The sequence below is a fragment of the Hemibagrus wyckioides genome, linkage group LG10 (assembly GCF_019097595.1).
Source record: "Hemibagrus wyckioides isolate EC202008001 linkage group LG10, SWU_Hwy_1.0, whole genome shotgun sequence".
NCBI classification, from domain to species: Eukaryota; Metazoa; Chordata; class Actinopteri; order Siluriformes; family Bagridae; genus Hemibagrus; species Hemibagrus wyckioides.
The window spans coordinates 12,930,571-12,948,950 of NC_080719.1; the positions used below are offsets into that span (position 1 = coordinate 12,930,571).

An 18,380-nucleotide genomic window follows, 5' to 3' on the forward strand; every position below is an offset into this window, starting at 1 on the left:
TAAAATTAGATACTGTGAGAGTAGTGGGAGGCTGTCATACTGTGGGGTTTTTTTTTTTTTTTTTTACAATTTATAACAGTCCGGGACCTTTGGAAAGTACTGATAAGACGTGCATGATGGCAGAAACATCACTACAAAGTTATCCTCATTTTGTGGACAGGCAGGCAGGTCCATGCACACACACACACACACACACACAGAGACAGAAAGTTGAGCTAATGTGTAAACAAGATCAGTTCCCATTGTATGCAGGATAAGTGTGTGTACATACATTAGAGCTGAAAGTGCGTTGTAATGATGAGCGGGAAATAAAGTCCTCATAAGCAAACGCGGTCCACTGGGAATGCCATGACTCACAATCACATCACACAAGCACGTGGCTTTCCACACGTTTCTATTTTTCTGTTTTTAGCATTTCATTTCCCACGCCCGTTTTGAAAACAAGACTGAAAGAGGGGGAAGTACATTTAGTCATTTAAACACACTACAGAATTAAAACTAAACTGGATTTAAAGGCAAGATTTGCTGTGTTATGGTTTAAATGGGTTTTTTTTCTTTGTAATAATCTACTCAAAAGAGATCACAGTATTAATCAATAATTTCAAATCATAACCAAAAACGCACAAATATGCACAAGCCGGATGTGAAAATGAAAAGGAAACAATCCACGTTTACAGCAGGAACAGTGTAAAATACAGTCGATGGCACAGTTATGTCCCGGCACTGACAAACAGAAGTGCTGTTGTGTGATTTAGAGTGAGTCCAGATGGACGGAGGTGAGAACTGTTTGTCCACTCACAGCTCAACACAGAAGTGATGAGGACCACTAGAGAAAGGAAAGTGATCAGGTGGGGGAATAAAATGCACGAGCAGACAGGAACAGACAAACACATTTTAATCTGTACTTTGAAACAGTCGACGGTGATGTAACCGTGTGATCACGCTGTTACAAAACTAATTTAGAAAAATTTAGATCACAGAAAGGGATCCTATCCTCATTCAGGAATTCTCTTGACAACTCTTAAATTATTTTACTGCCTCCACTCTAAATGGTGGGAACTGAACTAAAAGCTGCTCTCACTTCTGATCATGTTCCATAAATATAAAACCTCTCTGTTGTCAAACAGGCTAAAAGAGGAACACTTCACAACAGAGCAGCACTAACCTCCTATAGGCATGACGAGTCAGGAAAATGATAAAAACAGGATTTGTTCTGTAATGCAATACTGGCACTTTAAGTCAGTCGTGAAATTTATGCCTATGATAATCTTGTTAGGCAATCTTGCTAGGGATGGGAATTCCAGATGCTCCAGTGTTAGCTGACTCAAACAATCTGTAACAGATAAGATGACTCGTTTGACTACCTAAAAAAGATTTTTTTTATTTATTTATATAAATCTGTGTGCGATATTATAACATCTGATAATTTTTATTTGCCTAAATCTCACTCTACATTCTAATTAACAAAAATATTTGGTTTTTAGTCACGGCACTACAATGTGCACTAACAAATACAGTAAGCTAGGAGTCATGATAGACTGCTACTGATTGTGTTTTATTAACATTTTTCCTACTACTATATTACATTTACGGCATTTGGCAGATGCCCTTATCCAGAGTGACTTACATTCCTTATTTTTTACACATCTGAGCAATTGAGGATTAAGGGCCTTGCTTAGGGGCCCAACAGAATCAGTTTGGTGAACCTTGGTGTAGTACTACACTATGTTTACTTCTCCGTTTGCTTCTGAATTCATCACAGGTAGGAACTAAAAATAAAAAAATCTGACTGCAGAATTTAGTCTGAGGAAGCATTTAAGCCGTTCGTTTGGATCATTTTACAGCGCTATTCTAAATTTGTACTAAGAAAATCTCAATTCGAATGTAACCGAAATAATGTCTAGTGGATCATCTCGCTGATTCACACATACCTGAGTCTCACTCATACTTCACAATAATGAACATATATATAGATGCATATAAGCTTCCCAACCATGGTCGTAAAAAACTCTACACCATTTAACATGTTTTCTCTGTTCTAACACAGCTGATTCAACTGGTCAGCTGATTCAACTGGTCAGCTAATTAACACGATTAACATTGTGTAAGCAGTAAAGCTATAACATACAGGACAGTTTATTGTCCAGCTGTGATCCATAGAACCCACTCATATAGAGGAGTCGATTCTGAACTTTCGCTGGGGGGAAAAAAAAAAAAAGGAAAAAAAAAAAAAAAAAAAAAAAAAAAAAGAGTCGACTCATTTCCAAACGGCTCATCCCTGAGCTGTATTTTCCAGTCATGCTCCCGAAACTCGCTTTATTGTTTTTGGAAATTTCCCAATTCCAGACTGATTAAAATGTTTGTTAATAGCCAGGTGGGTGGAGTCGGGTGTGTCAGAAACAACAACGTGATCACTAAATCACTCGTGTGTGTAATGTAGGTGGCATCCAGGTCAGAAAAAACACCTAGCTCATGTGGCTAAGCTAACCCACCCTAGACAAAGCCTGGGTTTGGGAGACAGTCTGACTGGAAAAAACACACACACGTTCGTCTCGTGCATTTTACGTACATTAAAAAGTTTGTGCTGTTGATTATTAAGTCAACTAATATGTTTGGGCTCCAAAAACTGAGCGATTAAATAAATCCAAACAGAAGCTTTGTAAAGCAAAGGAACAAAATAAGATAAGCAAGATACTTAAGATAAGATACTTCATTCGCCACATCTGGATAACTCAATCCTGAGTGCCAAAAAGAAAGAAAGAAGCACTTACTTAGATTGCTTTCTATCGACACCAGACGATTATACTCGTTAATTAACGCCCACTATATTAACCAACACCTGGCGCGTCTACTACATAACAAAATAGCTCTTGTTGATCCAACGATTTCTTCAAAAGCTAAATGATTTCCTTATTTACAGTGTACCTGTCCTACCAGTGTGCTGCCTGCTCGTTTTTTTTAATAGACAAACACGGATCTCTTTCATAGTCTGTTGTTTTTTCCCCCTATTTGGCTAGCCAGATGTTTGAGAGTTATTTAAGGTTGTTTGTTAGTAATTTCATTCCACCCCGCTAAAAAAAACAGTACATCGAGCCACCATCATCCTTTCTTCCCCTAACTCACGTGCTAAACATCAATATTTCAGCATAAACGATTGATTTGTGCTCTACTCTTGCAGATGCGCTGAAAAGCCATTTTGAAAAAAGGCTAAGGTGCTTGCGACTTAGCCCACTAGCACTGCAAACAAACTTAATGCTCGCAACCACAAGAGAACCCCGAAAACAGGAAAGCATAGAACCACGTAATCCGATTTAGAAACAAAAAACATAACGCTGAGATCTATTACACTGAGATTAAAAGAAAGTGTAGTATACATATAAAGACATTACGCCTATTGGGCTAACCTAGCTAGCTTATCGAATCTTAGCGTCACATATCTTTCATAGCGTCATCTATCTGTACTGGTTTTCAGAAATAAAATGCGTTTAATAGTGTATCTTGTGGTTATGGTGTAGAATGTTTGTTCATCGAGCACAATATTACCGAAAAGCTATTCTAAACCAATACCAGCAAAGTTAGCTAGTGAGATAACTGTATTACGCGGCTAATAAGCAAGCTAGCTACCTAGCAACATTACGCACCCGCTAGCAAGTAAGTGAACCTGCTAGTTGTTAGCAAGCTTAGCTAGCTTAAGACTTAGAGACTTAAACTTGAAAAGAACAGCACGCAGGCAGGGAAAAAAGAAGTAAGAATGTATATACTCACAACATGTGTTTAAGCCGTGCCATTTTTAGCGGTCTATAGAGAAATAAAACGATTTCATTTCAGTCACCATCTCGACGGGGATGTGTGTGCGCGCGCTACAGCAAAGCAGCATCAGCTCGGCTAAAACTACAGACAAGGAACCGAACTGCGCATGCGCACGGCTAATTTCCATCGTCCATAGAAGCACGCATGTATGCATATATATGCATCAGTATTTGTTGTGACTACCAGCATTGCACACTTGCACAATATCAGGAGTTTTGTAGGATCCGAGTCAGGTGTATGATTAACCAGTTACAGCAAGCAGGTGCTAATGATAGCCAATTTTATATGTAGGTTGAAACACAGTCATTAACTGAAGCAGATACAGTTGTGTAGGAGCTTAAATCTGGGTCACTAGCCAAAGTCTGCTACTAAGGTGAGGTTGCGGAAGACAATTTTATGTCACAGGTCGTACCCATGACATGACTGAGCACAGCAACAAGACACATGGTATTTATACAGCATCAGCAAGGTCTTTCCTGGGCAAAAATGTCAAAGCAGACTGGGGTTTCAGAATGTGCTATTTTGAAGAAGCACAAAGAAACAGGCAATGTTGAGGACCATAGACGCAGGGGTCAGCCAGGGAAACTTAATGCAGCAGATGAACACCACATCATGCTTACTTCCCTTTGGCATTGGAAGGTGTCCAGCAGTGCCATCAGCAAAGAACTGACGGAAACCAGTATGACCCAGGTACACCCATCTATTGTCCAAAGAAGTCTGGCCAGAGTACTCTTAATGGAAGTATTGCAGGCTAAAAGCCATATCTCTGATATGGAAATAAGGCTGAGCTACTCAATGGAAATATAGGAACTGGGGTGCAAAAAATGCCAGCAGGTGCTCTGGACTGATATGACAAGATTAGAAATATTTGACTGTAGAAGGCAAAGGCAAGTTGTTCACTGATGGGCCGGGGAGTGGTACAGTAATAAGTGTCTACAGGTAACAGTGAAGCATGATGGAGGTTCCATGCAAGTTTGGGGCTACATTTTTGCAAAGGTATTTGGTCAGGATTAATGGTGAACTTAATACTGAGAAACACAAGGATACATGATACTTATCCTTCATGCAGTGCCATCAGGGAGGATTCTGGTTGGCCCCAAATTTATTCTGAAAGAATAAGAACTATCTTCAGCATAGACAAGAACAAGCAGTCCTGGAAGTGATGATTTGGCCTCCACAGAGCCCTGATCTCATCATTATCTAGTCGCTCCGAGATTACATGAAGAGACAGAAGGATTTGAGGTAGCCTACACCTACAGATCTCTGGTTAGTTCTCCAAGAAGTTTGGAACAAGCTACCTGCTGAATTCCTTCAAAAACTGTGTGCAAGTGTACCTAGAAGAATTGATGCTGTTTTACAGGCAAAGGGTGGACACCAAATATCAATATGATTTTTCTTCCATTCATTTACTTTCCATTTTGCTAATTGATAAATATAAACTATTAAACAACATACTTGATCTTGTTTTTACAATACAGGCCACATGCTCCCCAACTAACTTTTAGAGAATTAGCCAAATTTACTTCATGCTTTGCTTATGCAACAATGAGATTTTGAAAGAAATTGTTATAGTCATACACACAATAAAGCATGCTTTTTGCCTTTTTGGAAACTCTGGGATGTGTTTTCATGTGGTAAGGTGATACATTGACAACACACACTAGAAAAGATGGCTATTTGAGCTAGTGAGATTTGGATGAAATCTATTCTATTACAATTACCAAACAGGCTAAACACTAATAAATTAGAAATTAACCATGAGATTAAATCGAGTATGAACTTCTACTCTTTTACATCACACTTCAGTAAAACTGTAAATAAATAAATAAACTCTCTTTCTCTGTATGTGTGTGTATATTTATATACATACACAAATACACAGACATAATTTATTATGCATACATTTAAAGACAAAGACCAAAACTTAATAGGGATAAAAGGTTCTTTAATTCATAAAACGACTGGCATCACTTTCTACAAACACAAGACAATACAACCATAAACATAATAAAAGAACAAAAAAAGGTAAAGTATTCCACACTGTACAAGAGGGAACATGTGCAAACACACATTTAAAACAAGAGAGTATCTCCATAATAATAGTATAAAATATACAAGCATAGTGATAAATGTACATTCTTAAGTATATGCACGATTAAAAGATAAAAACAAGTCCCGGTCATGTTTTAATGAAGGAAAAAAAAAAATTAAAAGAGTTTAGGGAGCTGTCGTAACCTGCTGAGGTCTAGAAAATTCCCGACAGAGCCTTGATTTTCCGGCACTGAAGCAAGTCTCTGGTTGTCCGATAAAGAGGATCGGCGCTGAGGTCGAGCTTGACAAATGACGCCTTTTGGGTTGTTCTCCTTCTCTGGGCTTGTTTTTGTGTGAGCAAGAAGCTGCATTTTAGGCCTCAGGTCTCGTATTAACTTGCTTTGAGAGTCTTCAGTGGAAAAAGGGGGCTCAGGCTTCTTGTTACTTACATTTTTTAGAATAAAACCAGTTTCTCTCTCTCGTCCCATGCTTTCTGATGTGTCAAGTTGGACAGAGCAGCCAAGTGCAGAGTCGGTCTGTGCTCTCATGCCGTAGTCCTCCTCTTCCTCTTCACCTTCCATCAGTCCGTACTTCTTCATGTACTTGCAGGTGGCTAGTGACATGTTGCTGGGAGAAAGGATGCTCAGTCCGGTGCTGCTCTTATCCAGCGGAGTTCTTCCAAAAAGCAGTGTGCTGGGGTTGGACTGTGCTCCAGGAGACTGGCCTCCTAGTGACAGGCGGGACAGCTGAGAGTCGCTGAGGTACTTTAGAGCGATGGCATTGGCTTCTAAACTCAGATCCACGCCGCCGCTCAGTCCCCAGATGCTGGTGCCCACTGGCTCAGAAAGTGCCAGCCTCGGGATGACTGCCTCAGGGTTTATGCAAGCCAGTGTGCTAAAAGCATACAGAGTGGATTAATATTCAAGGCTAAGGTTTATAAAGACTTGATACTTTTTAACTCCTAGCAGTATACAAATGCATGGTTTTCACAGGTTTGTTTAGGCATGATGTGCAGCCTGTGACCAGGGCCGAGCGATTTGAGCTACAGTGTGAGCATAGGATAAGAAACTGGACTGGATATAATACAGATCACATCAAAGGATGTTTCAAGTACCTGGCACTCTCCACAGTGTTGCGGATGGACTTTCCTGTATCGATCTCCACGCTGACGCCAAGGCTCTGCAGCTGTTTTAGTGTGGCGCTGAACACCCGGTCTTCCTCTGAACCCTTAGCATGCTGCTCTCTGAGTGCAGGTTTGCTTGGAGGAGAATTCTTAGGTGACAGACTGTGTCTGGGACGAGGGCTATGCAAATTTTGCTCCATTTTTTCTTCTTCAGTTACACAATCTTGGAGACGGCTTTTTACTTGACCCTACAGAAAAACCAAACTTGTCTAAAAACCATGTCACAAGATAAAGTTCCAGACACATTAAGAGAGAGAGAGAGTTCTTACTAGTAATTCTTGATAAAATCTTTGATCAGGTATTTCTCCATTTTGAGAGTCCTCTGTGTTTTGAGACTGGTTATAATACATGCTTGCACTCTCTCCTAGCACAGGACTCTGAAAAGAACCTGCTACATCTGATGTGCTATGGAAAAAAAAAGAGAGAGAAACATTGTTAAAAGCAAGAAATGTAATATAAATACAAATATAAATAAGCCACAAATCTTATTTTCCTTTTGTTCTAACCATTTTCCTTCCCAGATAAATGATTGTCATAGAATTTTTGTTTGTTTGTTATGTGATGATGATGTAAATGGGACTTAATTCATTATGAAAGCTAATCACACATACAGTGTAGTTTGAAGAGAGTTAATGTGTATTAACATGCAGGTGATGTCTTACTTGTGTTGTGGTGATGATGTGGAGTGTCGAGGTGTCACAGGGCTCTGTTCTTCTCTGCTATGGTGGACCTTCTCTGAGCTGAGTGTGGAGGACGCTGTGCTGTTAGCCTCAGGACGACACTCGATAAACTGACCTTCATGTACAGAGCTTTGATCGGGAGCGCTCCAGAACAAACTGGCTCCTGTGTGAACATTTTTAAACATGTTGAGCTGATGGAATTGCCAAGGCTGAAAAAGGCTGTTGGAATCCTGAGGTTTTTCTGTGTACCTGTTCCTACTGCGATGCTCACACTCGTCTTCTTTAGTGGCTCAGAAAGTGCAGAGGTCTGAATGGCCTGTTCCTGCTGCTCTTCTGGAGGTGCTGGCAGTGGCTCTGGTACCTTACTCTGGGCATCAAGAAGTTTCTGGATCTAAGAGATGCAAAACAAAACAAGGGTCATAAACAGGTTGACCACAGTTTGGTGGATTTCACAGGACCTAATCAATTTCACAGCAATTAATCAATTAATGAGTCTATAGCCCTTAAATTATATTCATAACAGAATGGTCATGGTGTTATCAGAAAACAATCAACTGTATGCATACTAATACTATTAGGTCAACTAATTTTGTCGTCACTGAATTTTGTTAACCAGTGTTTTTCTTGACGTTTTATGCTTTCATACACAACAAACCTGAGCCTGCAGTTGCTTTAGTTGCCGGTCCTGCTCCATTAGCATTCTGTAAGCATCAGCAGGAAGAAGGCCCATGCCTACATCTGGCGCAGTGACTGCCGCTGGACCAGGCTGGTGGTGGCAGCACTGGGCCTGGCACACAGGCACTGTCTGGTCCAGAACTCCACCACAAGGGTTGCTGTTGGGAACGTGTGGCCCGTGTGGTGGAGTGTAGTGCAGGGGAATACCAGCATGGCACACAGGGCTCTTAGTAGGCGATATGCGGCACCCGAGAGATAATGCAGGCCTGGTAGGGGAAAGACCGCATTCCTGAGGTGGACTACTATCAGGAGGACAATGCACAGGGTTCTGCACTAGTGGAGTCCCTTGCCAGGTGTTGCCCTGGTAAATGGGCATGTGGGCATGGTGGGTAGGGCAGCAGCTGCAAGTGGGTTTGAAAGCTGGGGTGCTATGGAGCACCATATGCTGAGAAGGGGGCAGAAGTGGTGTCCGATCTGAGATGACAGACACCTTTTTGCTCTTTTGGTTTTGGTGACCAGATCTCGGTGTGTGCTCGTGAAAAGAGCCATTTGGGGATGAACCAGTCTTGGGTGAAGAAGATGAAGAAGAAGACGATGACACAGAGAAGCCGTTGCTCGATCTTCGGCCAACAGACGGAACAGATTTCCTGCATGTGGAGGATTGGTGCCCAGTGGTAGACTGTGTTCTATGGAGCTTTGGCTGGGACAAAACTGGGGTCAGAGGTCTCCTGATGGGTGGAGGACCACTCTGAGCAGGTGGTCGTGGTGCAGGGTGCGAGGGTAGAGCACTGCTGCTACAGCTCCTAAGCTGAGGATTTGATTGGGCAGGATGCGTGAGGGTGTGCTCATGGGATTCCACGACCTTCCCATCAAGAAAACTGCCCTCCAAAACCATGGAGAGTTCCGGGACAGAGGGCTGGACTTGTCTCGTCTGAAAAAAAAAAAAAAAGTATGGACATTGTGTAAGTTAAACTACAAACAAACAAATAATAAATATGCATGCTATATTTATTTACATGAATAAATCTTTCTGTAATACTCTGCATATCTGATGAGATTGGATACAAGCCATAAACTTAAAGCAGGATGAATTAATTTGATTGAGAAGTACTGACAAAATCTCAGTTTTATGTACAACTATTAAAATGATTTTGTAGACTTCAGGAAGACTTCAGGTTAGTCGTATATTTATTACAATTTTATTAGATTTGAAATGGAAATGAACCATTCCTAAAAAGAAAGATTCATCTGGTCGAGATCTTCTGTAGATCTGAAGTTTCGCACAGGAAACTTGGAACAAAAAGTGTGTGGTGCATCTGAGTGAATTTCACTCACATTAACGTCATTTCAACATCATGTGTGACGGAACCTTAATGTATATCCTTGTTGCTGAGTATAAGAAAAGTTATTTTGTTATTTATTTGATCCTATTAAAATTTAACTATGTTTACAATGCAGGTTTCCTGCGTGTATACCTGTTGACTGATGGGGTGAGGGTTAGGAGATGGCCGAGGAGAGAGATCCTCATCTTCCACTCCTGAGTCATGGTCACTGATGGACAGTTTGTTCTGGACTGCAGCTGAAGATGAAGCCCTGATGGCAAGAAAAAGATATATTTATGGTTTGTTTTCCCCTAATAGCATGCCCTGGCATGTTTCATTCCTCTTAAAGTGGAGGATATTTATTACGTGTTGATCCATGAGACAAATTAGTTCCAGTTCTCATTCATGATATAGCAGCTATAAAGAGCTGTCATGCTGCCAAGAAACCACAAAGTGTAATCTCCCAAAATCTTTACCATATCAAGGATTATACCCAGTTTCTATCATTACATGGGATCTTACTATAGAAACATTAACATATTAGAATACACATGGTAATATAAACATGCAGCCACACTACTGTCAGAGCTTACAGAAAATTCAACACCTTCTGACCAATCAGAACACAGAAAGGTCACTGTACCTTGGTAATGCTGAACGAGACAGTGCCTCTTTAAAGAGCTCAGCCTCCTGATTGTGATTCTCGGCGCCGAGTTCAAAGTGCAGCGAACGTCCCTCTGCTGGCTCCACATTCTACACACACACACACAGTATCACACTAAATTAACCTCATGCTCTAGAGTAATTTATGTGTATAAGGATGAAATATTGTACACATTTAATTCTGATTATGTATACACTCAAAATGTAGAACACAGACAATATAAATGAGACATTGACATTACGGGAACACACACCTTTACAGTAACACTGGCCAGAAACTGGTCATTTGTGCTGCTTACAGTTTGTCTCTTGGCCTGTCCAGTATTTTCTTTTTAACTCCACTGAGTAAAAGAAGCAGTCAGAATGTACTTCCTAGACCCCACTGTACAATTTATACATTCGTTCTACTTACATTGCCAGATTAGCAAAGCAAGCCATGTACACTCACCAGAGGCACGAATGATCTCCACTACAACCCTCCAAACATTATTTTTCTTAATAATGTCTTATATACATCTATTAAGAGGTCATATACAGGTTTTCCATTTTTGTTTAAACAGTAAAATGGGAACATACTGAAGGTAGAAAATAAAAGTAGAGGGGGAAATTGAAGAAATTTCGGACAATGCATGCCACAGGACCTAAGTCTAAGAAATCACTAGACACACTAGTTTGGAAGTGAAGTTCTGTACTTTTAGTGAACAGACCTTATAAAGTGTGAGTGACTCTGTGCTGCTGAGAAGCTGAAAGTTCATATCTTTCGGCCCACGCAGCTTGCACTGGTAAAACTCAGGATCCCGGTGAGTGAGCGAGTACAGGACCACCAGGAACGCATCGTCCTCCGACATCACTCTGGAAAAGACATGAAAATGACACCCTAATTATTTTATTCTATATTATTATATAAAAATGTCAATGTAAATAGGAGAAGCTACTTACAAACCATGAAGTTTATAAAAACAGTTTCAATAAAAGACTCAAAGCCTGCCTGTTTCCTTTAGAATAGGTTATCAAGTTATAATGGTATAGCACCTTCACACGAGCCTTCTCCATAGCCCACATAGGAAAAAAAATGAAGCTGCAATTTGCTTTTAGGCACCAAAAAACCTAACAATCAATTGATTTAAAAAAAAATATAAATAAATAAATAAGCTAAAAATGTTTGTTCACTAGGTTTTATTGCTTGCCTTACTTTTACATCACATTTATATTAATCTTATTAGAATTTGATTTTATTTGTATGTTTTAATACTGCTATTACTTTCTTTCATTACCAACATAAATTACATATGACAATAAATTATAATTAAATAATTTGGAAATGAAAAATATAAAATATTATCAGAAAACTTTAAATATAATTACATTAAAAGGTACTGAAAACATGCAAGATATATTTTTTTTAAAAAAAGGGGATTTTTTTTAATTATATTTTTTATAAAATGTCAGCCAGAGCAACACAGCACATTTTGTGGTTATCTGCTAGTAAATAATACATTTATGTGATCCATCTCTAAGAACTAACAGCAGTGTCGAGATGAACAGATGGATGAAGCACTCACCTGTCGTGGAGGGAGGAGCTGTACAGGTACCTCAGACACCACGCCCACACCGCTGGGTTGTGGATGTGGGTAACACCACTTAACCATCTGTCACATGAGACGAGAGGGGGGGGAAAAAACTTCATCTACCTTCACTATGCAACTACACAACAGTTACAAACCTCCCATGAGGCTTTAGGTCAGGCTGTGATTAGTGCAGATTAAATGACCAAAGCTTAAGGATTAAAAGGTGAGAAGACACTACACATATCGAATTATATATAATTGCACACACTGTCACATCCACACTTTATTCAACAGTCATACTCTTCACCCATCTGCATTCATTATTTATTTATTTTTATATATATATATATATATATATATATATATATATATATATATATATATATATATATATATATATATATATATATATATATATATATATATATATATATACACACACACACACACACACACACACACACACACACACACATTATATATATAATTTCTTCCCTTTCCCAACTGCATTATTAATTCTATTTTTACTATAATTTTATATTCTAGTGTGTGAAACTGATACAAAACCTGTAAAAAACTAAGCATACTTACATTCCAACAAGAGGAAGCGTGTAGACCTTCGGATCCGACTCCAGGATGAGGAGCAGTTTGCGGGTTTGGTCCATGGTCAGGAATCTAAAAAGGCGGACAAATAAAATCAGACCTAAATGCAATCATGTAATAAAAATATAAAGGCATGTATTGTAATAAATAATTAGAAAAGCAAAGGTTAATTTTTGATGAAATTATATTAGGTAGTATAATAAAAATATAACATAATAAAACAAAAGATCTGATATTGGAGAGAAGTAAAGGCAGTTGATCTAACTCCGTCAAATAGAAAAGACTAGATTTGGAAAAAAAAATCATTTTGAAAAGCTTAGTAGTTTTTACAGAAAAAAAAAAAATATATATATATATTTTGGCTTCTACTCAATGTTTCAGAGTAGAAAAAAGTGTCTATGCTGTCTCTCCTGGGGGACATGGGGTGATATGTGGACATTCCATGGTGTGGATGGTGAAAATTGGAGGAATTCTGGGACACCATGCACTGGAGGAATGGATTAATGAATTGTCTGTATGTACACTTTGCATGTATTTGCTGCATGTTTGTTAAGAGCTATGCTTTCCATATTATAGAGGCATTTTCATTTGTATGGACTTCCTCAGATGGTTTGGCCTGGGACCTGGGAGAAGGGTTGATGTGTATAATATGTATTTTTTCATAGAAGGCTACAAAGATAGACTGTAACTTGGAGATATAAATAGAAGCAATAAAAAAAGAAAATAAAATAAAAAAAAAGTGGAGCTCTCTACTTTTTGCTTAACTACATTTTATTATTACATATTTTAACACACATTTTTATATACAATGCATGTGTGTGCGAGTTGACTCACCCTCGTTTCCTTGTGTTAGTGGGGGAGTGGAGAGGTTGTGCCATGCTGGCTAGGCTGCTCAGGTTCCTGGCCAGTGCAGTAGGGATGATGGGCAGCACTCGCACTGGGACGGCCTCTAGTGAGCTTGCCAGTGTCACGCCTGCCCAGTGCACACTGAAACTCAGCCGGTCCATGTTCTCCACGCAGCTGAGACGCACACGCAAACTTATCAGCTTACACAGCTCCATCGTCTCTCTGCTGCTGCATGAATGCTCCAACATCTGACCGAGAGGAGAGCAGGACATACAGAGGAAGAGAGGATACATCATCACCATCACATGACAAGAGAAAGCCTGGTGGAGATTCAGCAACATCAAGATCTACAGATCCATCATTCAAGTGATGTAAACGGTGCTGTAACTATCCTAAATCTATTCACTTCAACACAATTCAAGTTTAATGGACATTGTCACAATGCAGCTTTACACAAATAAATAAATTCAGGATAAAAATGATAAATTTTCAATTTAAATAAATATCCTAGCAATCAGCTTATTCATTTTTCATTCATTTTTTCTTTTGCATTTTTTTCAACCGTAAAAAAAAGGCCAGTGATCAGATTATAGAAATAATCAATGGTGCGAAACAGCTTAATTACTGTTAAAATCAGATGCTTGTACTTTTGTGCACAGAGAACAAATTTTCTCAAAATAAAACTGCAAAAAAAACAACAACAAAAAAAAAAAAACATGTACACGGTCCTCTTTGCTTTAATTATAATAATGCACACCCAGGATATAATAAGAATCAGGAATGATAATTGCTTCTAAAAATAAATACTTAATTAGCAAAAGGATTGCTTGTGCAAATGCCATCCGTGTCACATACACACTAAACCAGTTATAGAAAAAAGGTGCCTGCACTCATACACACACACAACCACAGGTAGTAATTGCCTGTCCCTGAGGTGCAGCTGGTACAGACAGGTTGGAGTAACTGCCAGATAAAGCACTCATTACTGCTGTAACACACCATGACATAAGTGTCTGGAGAGCTTCTCCAACAGCTGCTCCATCTTCACCACATGTCACTAACTCATAACCGACAAACAAGGATACACACACACACACAAATCCATTATGATCGGCTACCTTAAAAGTGATGTCCAGGTCATGTGCAGAGTACACAGTGCTGTCGGGAACACGCTGAGTGTCGAACAGGCATGGCACCAGGACGTCGCCGGGGAGGAGGGCAGTTGGAGATTTTGTGGAGCCATCAGGCTGCTCTCTGCCAGGATCGAACCGATCCAATGTGATCCAGACGCCTTCCTCATCTACACGGCAGAAATACACAGGGAACTTAAACGTACACAGGAAAACTTCACCATGAAACACATTCATTAAAATTGTGTGTTTATTGATTCTAGCATTGATGTGGTTAATGCAGGATTTTTTTTAATCCTATTTATTTATAAACATTAGTAGTTGTGTTTCACTCTGTTGTCAAAAAGTCAATGACGTCAAAAAGATTTCATTGTTAGCTCACAAAACCCAAAAGCTTCGTTCCATACTTTCAAGTTTCCAGTGATGATAAATTCAGTGTCATTTGGAATCCAAAGCAGAATTCAGTGGCGATCTCATAACCCCAGAATTCAATCCTGCTATACATTGCAATTCAAACTCTATATATAATCTGCGAGATGAAGAGATGTGTGATGGTGTTTATGTTAAAGCTGGCAGTGTTGAAGCTGATCAGTTTGAGCAGAGTGTACAGATGAGGAGGAGAGAAAGCTGGACAGACTGCAATGTGAAAGCACGGCTCTCTTTAGATTGAAAGGAGATGAAGTGAGGGCAAAAACTGCCACTGTACTACTAGCAGTCAAATGGCATTGCTGGTAATGCATGAATGTAAAAAAAATTAAATAAAATCACCAAATGACCGTGAAAGATGTCTAAACTAAAATGGGCAACTTTTTTTTAAATAAAAGAAATCCTGAAAATTATTAATGCTAATACTCAGCATTGTTATGAGTACAGACAATATCTCAGTAAAGTGGACTGTTCCTTCTGATGCTGTGGATGGTTCCACATGGAAGCAAGTTTATGTGCCATGTCTCATATTTCCTGCTTCTCACCTGGATACTCTAGCTTAGTACACAAGAGCTGCTGCTGTAATCATAAGTACCTTCTTCACAATCTGCTCACATCCGGTGAACACACTATTCTTCTACACCAGTATATCGTAACAATTTCTACTGCCACTCTCCAGCCTCACTTAGAAGACATTTCCTTTTGAATCTGGGTTTCTCAAGGTTTCTTCCTCATGTCCTTTCTTGGAGGTTTCCTCACTGTTGTCACCTCTGTATTTTTCATTAAAAGGTCTAAATTCCTACAAATCATCTTTGTGATAAAGTCTGTTGTTAAATGTGCTCTACAAATAAACAGCTTTGAAATGTTGTGACATAATTTATCACTGTATCAATATACACCGATCAGGCATAACATTATGAGCACTGAGAGGTGACGTGAATAACACTGATTATCTTATCATGGCACCTGTTATTGGGTGGGATATTTTAGGCAGCAAGTGAACATTTTATCCTCAAAGTTGATGTTAGAAGCAGGAAAAATGGGCAAGTGTAAGGATTTGAGCGAGTTTGACAAGGGCCAAATTGTGGTGGCTAGACGACTGGATCAGAGCATCTCCAAATCTCAAAAGTGGTCTAAGGAAGGAACAGTGGTGAACCGGCGACAGGGTCATGGGCGGCCAAGGCTCATTAATGCACGTGGGGAGCGAAGGCTGGCCCGAGTAATCCGATCCAACAGACGAGCTACTGTTGCTCAAATTACTGAAGAAGTTAATGCTGGTTTTGATAGAAAGGTGTAAGAATACACAGTGCATGATGGTTCAGAGCTGTTTTGGCAGCAAAAGGGGGACTGACACAATATTAGGCAGGTGGTTATAATGTTATGCCTGGTCGGTGTATATCTCTGATGAGTAGTGTACTCACCGCTCTCCACAGCTAGCGTCCCAATGAGGAAGCAGAAAAACTGTGGCTTCTTGCTCTGTCGTGCATGACGATGAGCCAAACGCAGCGCTTTCTCCATGAGTAGTAGCCTAGGCTTTCTGAAACAGGCAAATCCAAACAAGTCATGAGGAGGCAACAACAGAAGTGAAAGGAAACAAAAACAACATACGACATTCAATGTCATTGAATCATGTTATATAAAAACAGAAGCTCTGACAGCAGGGCAAGTTTATATTAATGTGTTTGCTGTCATTGTACGTTATTCATATTTTCTCTAGTATAGTATAGGTCCATAATGGGGTCTTATATGGTGAATGCTCCACATAAACAGATATCAAAAAGTATAATCGCTGTCACAGTGAAATCTTCTGTATGGATATATTTATTGTACATCTATGCAAGAAGGCTTTTTAATGCCAGTGCATTATAACAACGGTAAAAACTGTAACTTTTCCAACATCTTCCTTTTTTTTACTGATTTTTTTACTGATTAAATTCAAGAGGAAAAAAATATGTTCAAGAGGATGGTGAAGGAACAATGATTTAAATACAGTATTCATCAACAGAGTGCTGTTGCATACAAAGAATAAAAATTGGGATATGCTGTATAGGAAATTAATCATAATGCTTTATCCAACCATCTGATTGTTGATTATTTTCCAATAACAACATAGCACAATGTTTCATTCCTTTAAATCAGACTCACCTATAGCAGGTAAGATGAAGACTGACAAGATCTCCATTAGGAGTCGGATCCCAAAGGTGCATTTTAGATTTAGGAAATGTCAAAGGGCTGATGATGTTTTCTGGTAACCTTTAACAAAATAATAGAATTATTGAGGTTGGTTTTGATGTTAGATGACTTATATTGAGATAGAAAGTTTAAGAGCGTGCTATTACCTGGTGTTTTGCGCTGTATCTGGTCTGCACACTGCTTCCAAGACATGGGAAGGCAAACCTCGCAGATTCACCTGAATGCGATTCATGTTTCTGCTGTAAATTTAATCGTTATTAGAGATTTTATTTTGGGGGGGGGGGAATAAATAATACTGAAGCTATATGTCTATGAACTGCCTTCGTGGCGCTTTAACAGCATGGTTGGTCGTGAAGCTAGCATATAAAGCTAGTAAGCTATCAGGACGCGGCGTCGAAATTACGCAACCTTTTAACTAACTAGACAATATTATTAATTGTGAAAAGTTTTTGTGATATTTTCTCTTACCTATTCTCAGCTTTGTAAGGGATTTCAGTCAGCGCATTTCCTCAGCTCCCAGTAACGTTAGTCTATCTGCTCCACCCAGGGCGGCTAGCTGGCTAAGCTAACTGCAGCGCCCGTACTATTTCCTCCGCTAAAGGGACAAAAATGTCTCGAATAACAAGAGCCGTTTAACTTCCAACATCCTCCGCGGTATCACACGCGGCAAAAAAGGAAAAATCCGGTTTGACGAATGAGTTAATGGTTTACTTCACTCGGTAGGTTAGCAACAGTGTGTGATGTGCATGTCAGCTAAAAACAAAACAGACGCCTCCATTAAGAACTAGCCGAAGTCAAAAGTAAATTGTGGCGCTGTTTCCAAGCGCCAATGGCGGGACAGGACGATTAGCCAATAGCAGCGCAGCAGAGAAGCGCTCGACCAATCACATCGTGCCTTCTTGTCTCCGCCCATAAAGAAACCTCTATTTGTATAGCAGTTTAATGCTGCACAATACACAGAACAGGCATAACATTATGACCACCTGCCTAATATTGTGTCGGTCCCCCTTTTGCTGCCAAAACAGCCCTGACTTGTCATTCACTGTGCATTCTGACACGTTTCTATCAGAACCAGCATTAACTTCTTCAGCAGTTTGAGCAACAGTAGCTCATCTGTTGGTCTGGGCCAGCCTTCACTCCCCACGTGAATCAATGAGCCTTGGGCACCCATGACCCTGTCGCTAGTTCACCACTGTTCCTTCCTTGGACCACTTTTGATAGATACTGACCACTGCAGACCGGGAACACCC

General features: G+C 39.7%; 1 protein-coding gene across 1 annotated transcript; it reads right to left on the minus strand.

The window, feature by feature from the left end:
• Window positions 1-5,746: 5,746 nt before the first annotated feature.
• Window positions 5,747-17,920, minus strand: stil (STIL centriolar assembly protein). Its single transcript, XM_058400165.1, has 17 exons — window positions 17,599-17,920; window positions 17,277-17,369; window positions 17,083-17,190; window positions 16,359-16,474; window positions 14,500-14,681; window positions 13,370-13,629; window positions 12,524-12,607; window positions 11,927-12,013; window positions 11,072-11,216; window positions 10,345-10,454; window positions 9,855-9,972; window positions 8,360-9,310; window positions 7,954-8,095; window positions 7,687-7,867; window positions 7,294-7,429; window positions 6,956-7,212; window positions 5,747-6,735 (listed from the first exon to the last, which is right to left on the minus strand). The coding sequence occupies exons 2-17, from the start codon at window positions 17,360-17,362 to the stop codon at window positions 6,018-6,020; spliced, it is 3,681 nt and encodes a 1,226-aa protein (XP_058256148.1). The 5' UTR covers window positions 17,363-17,369; window positions 17,599-17,920; the 3' UTR covers window positions 5,747-6,017.
• Window positions 17,921-18,380: the final 460 nt, after the last annotated feature.

Excerpts from the sequence above, each read along its gene's own strand:
- stil (XM_058400165.1), bottom strand. The coding sequence starts at position 17,362 with ATGAATCGCATTCAGGTGAATCTGCGAGGTTTGCCTTCCCATGTCTTG. Across the intron at positions 17,191-17,276 it reads GATACAGCGCAAAACACCAG|GTTACCAGAAAACATCATCA; the intron begins GTAATAGCACGC and ends ATTTTGTTAAAG. Across the intron at positions 12,014-12,523 it reads ACGCTTCCTCTTGTTGGAAT|ATGGTTAAGTGGTGTTACCC; the intron begins GTAAGTATGCTT and ends CTCATGTGACAG.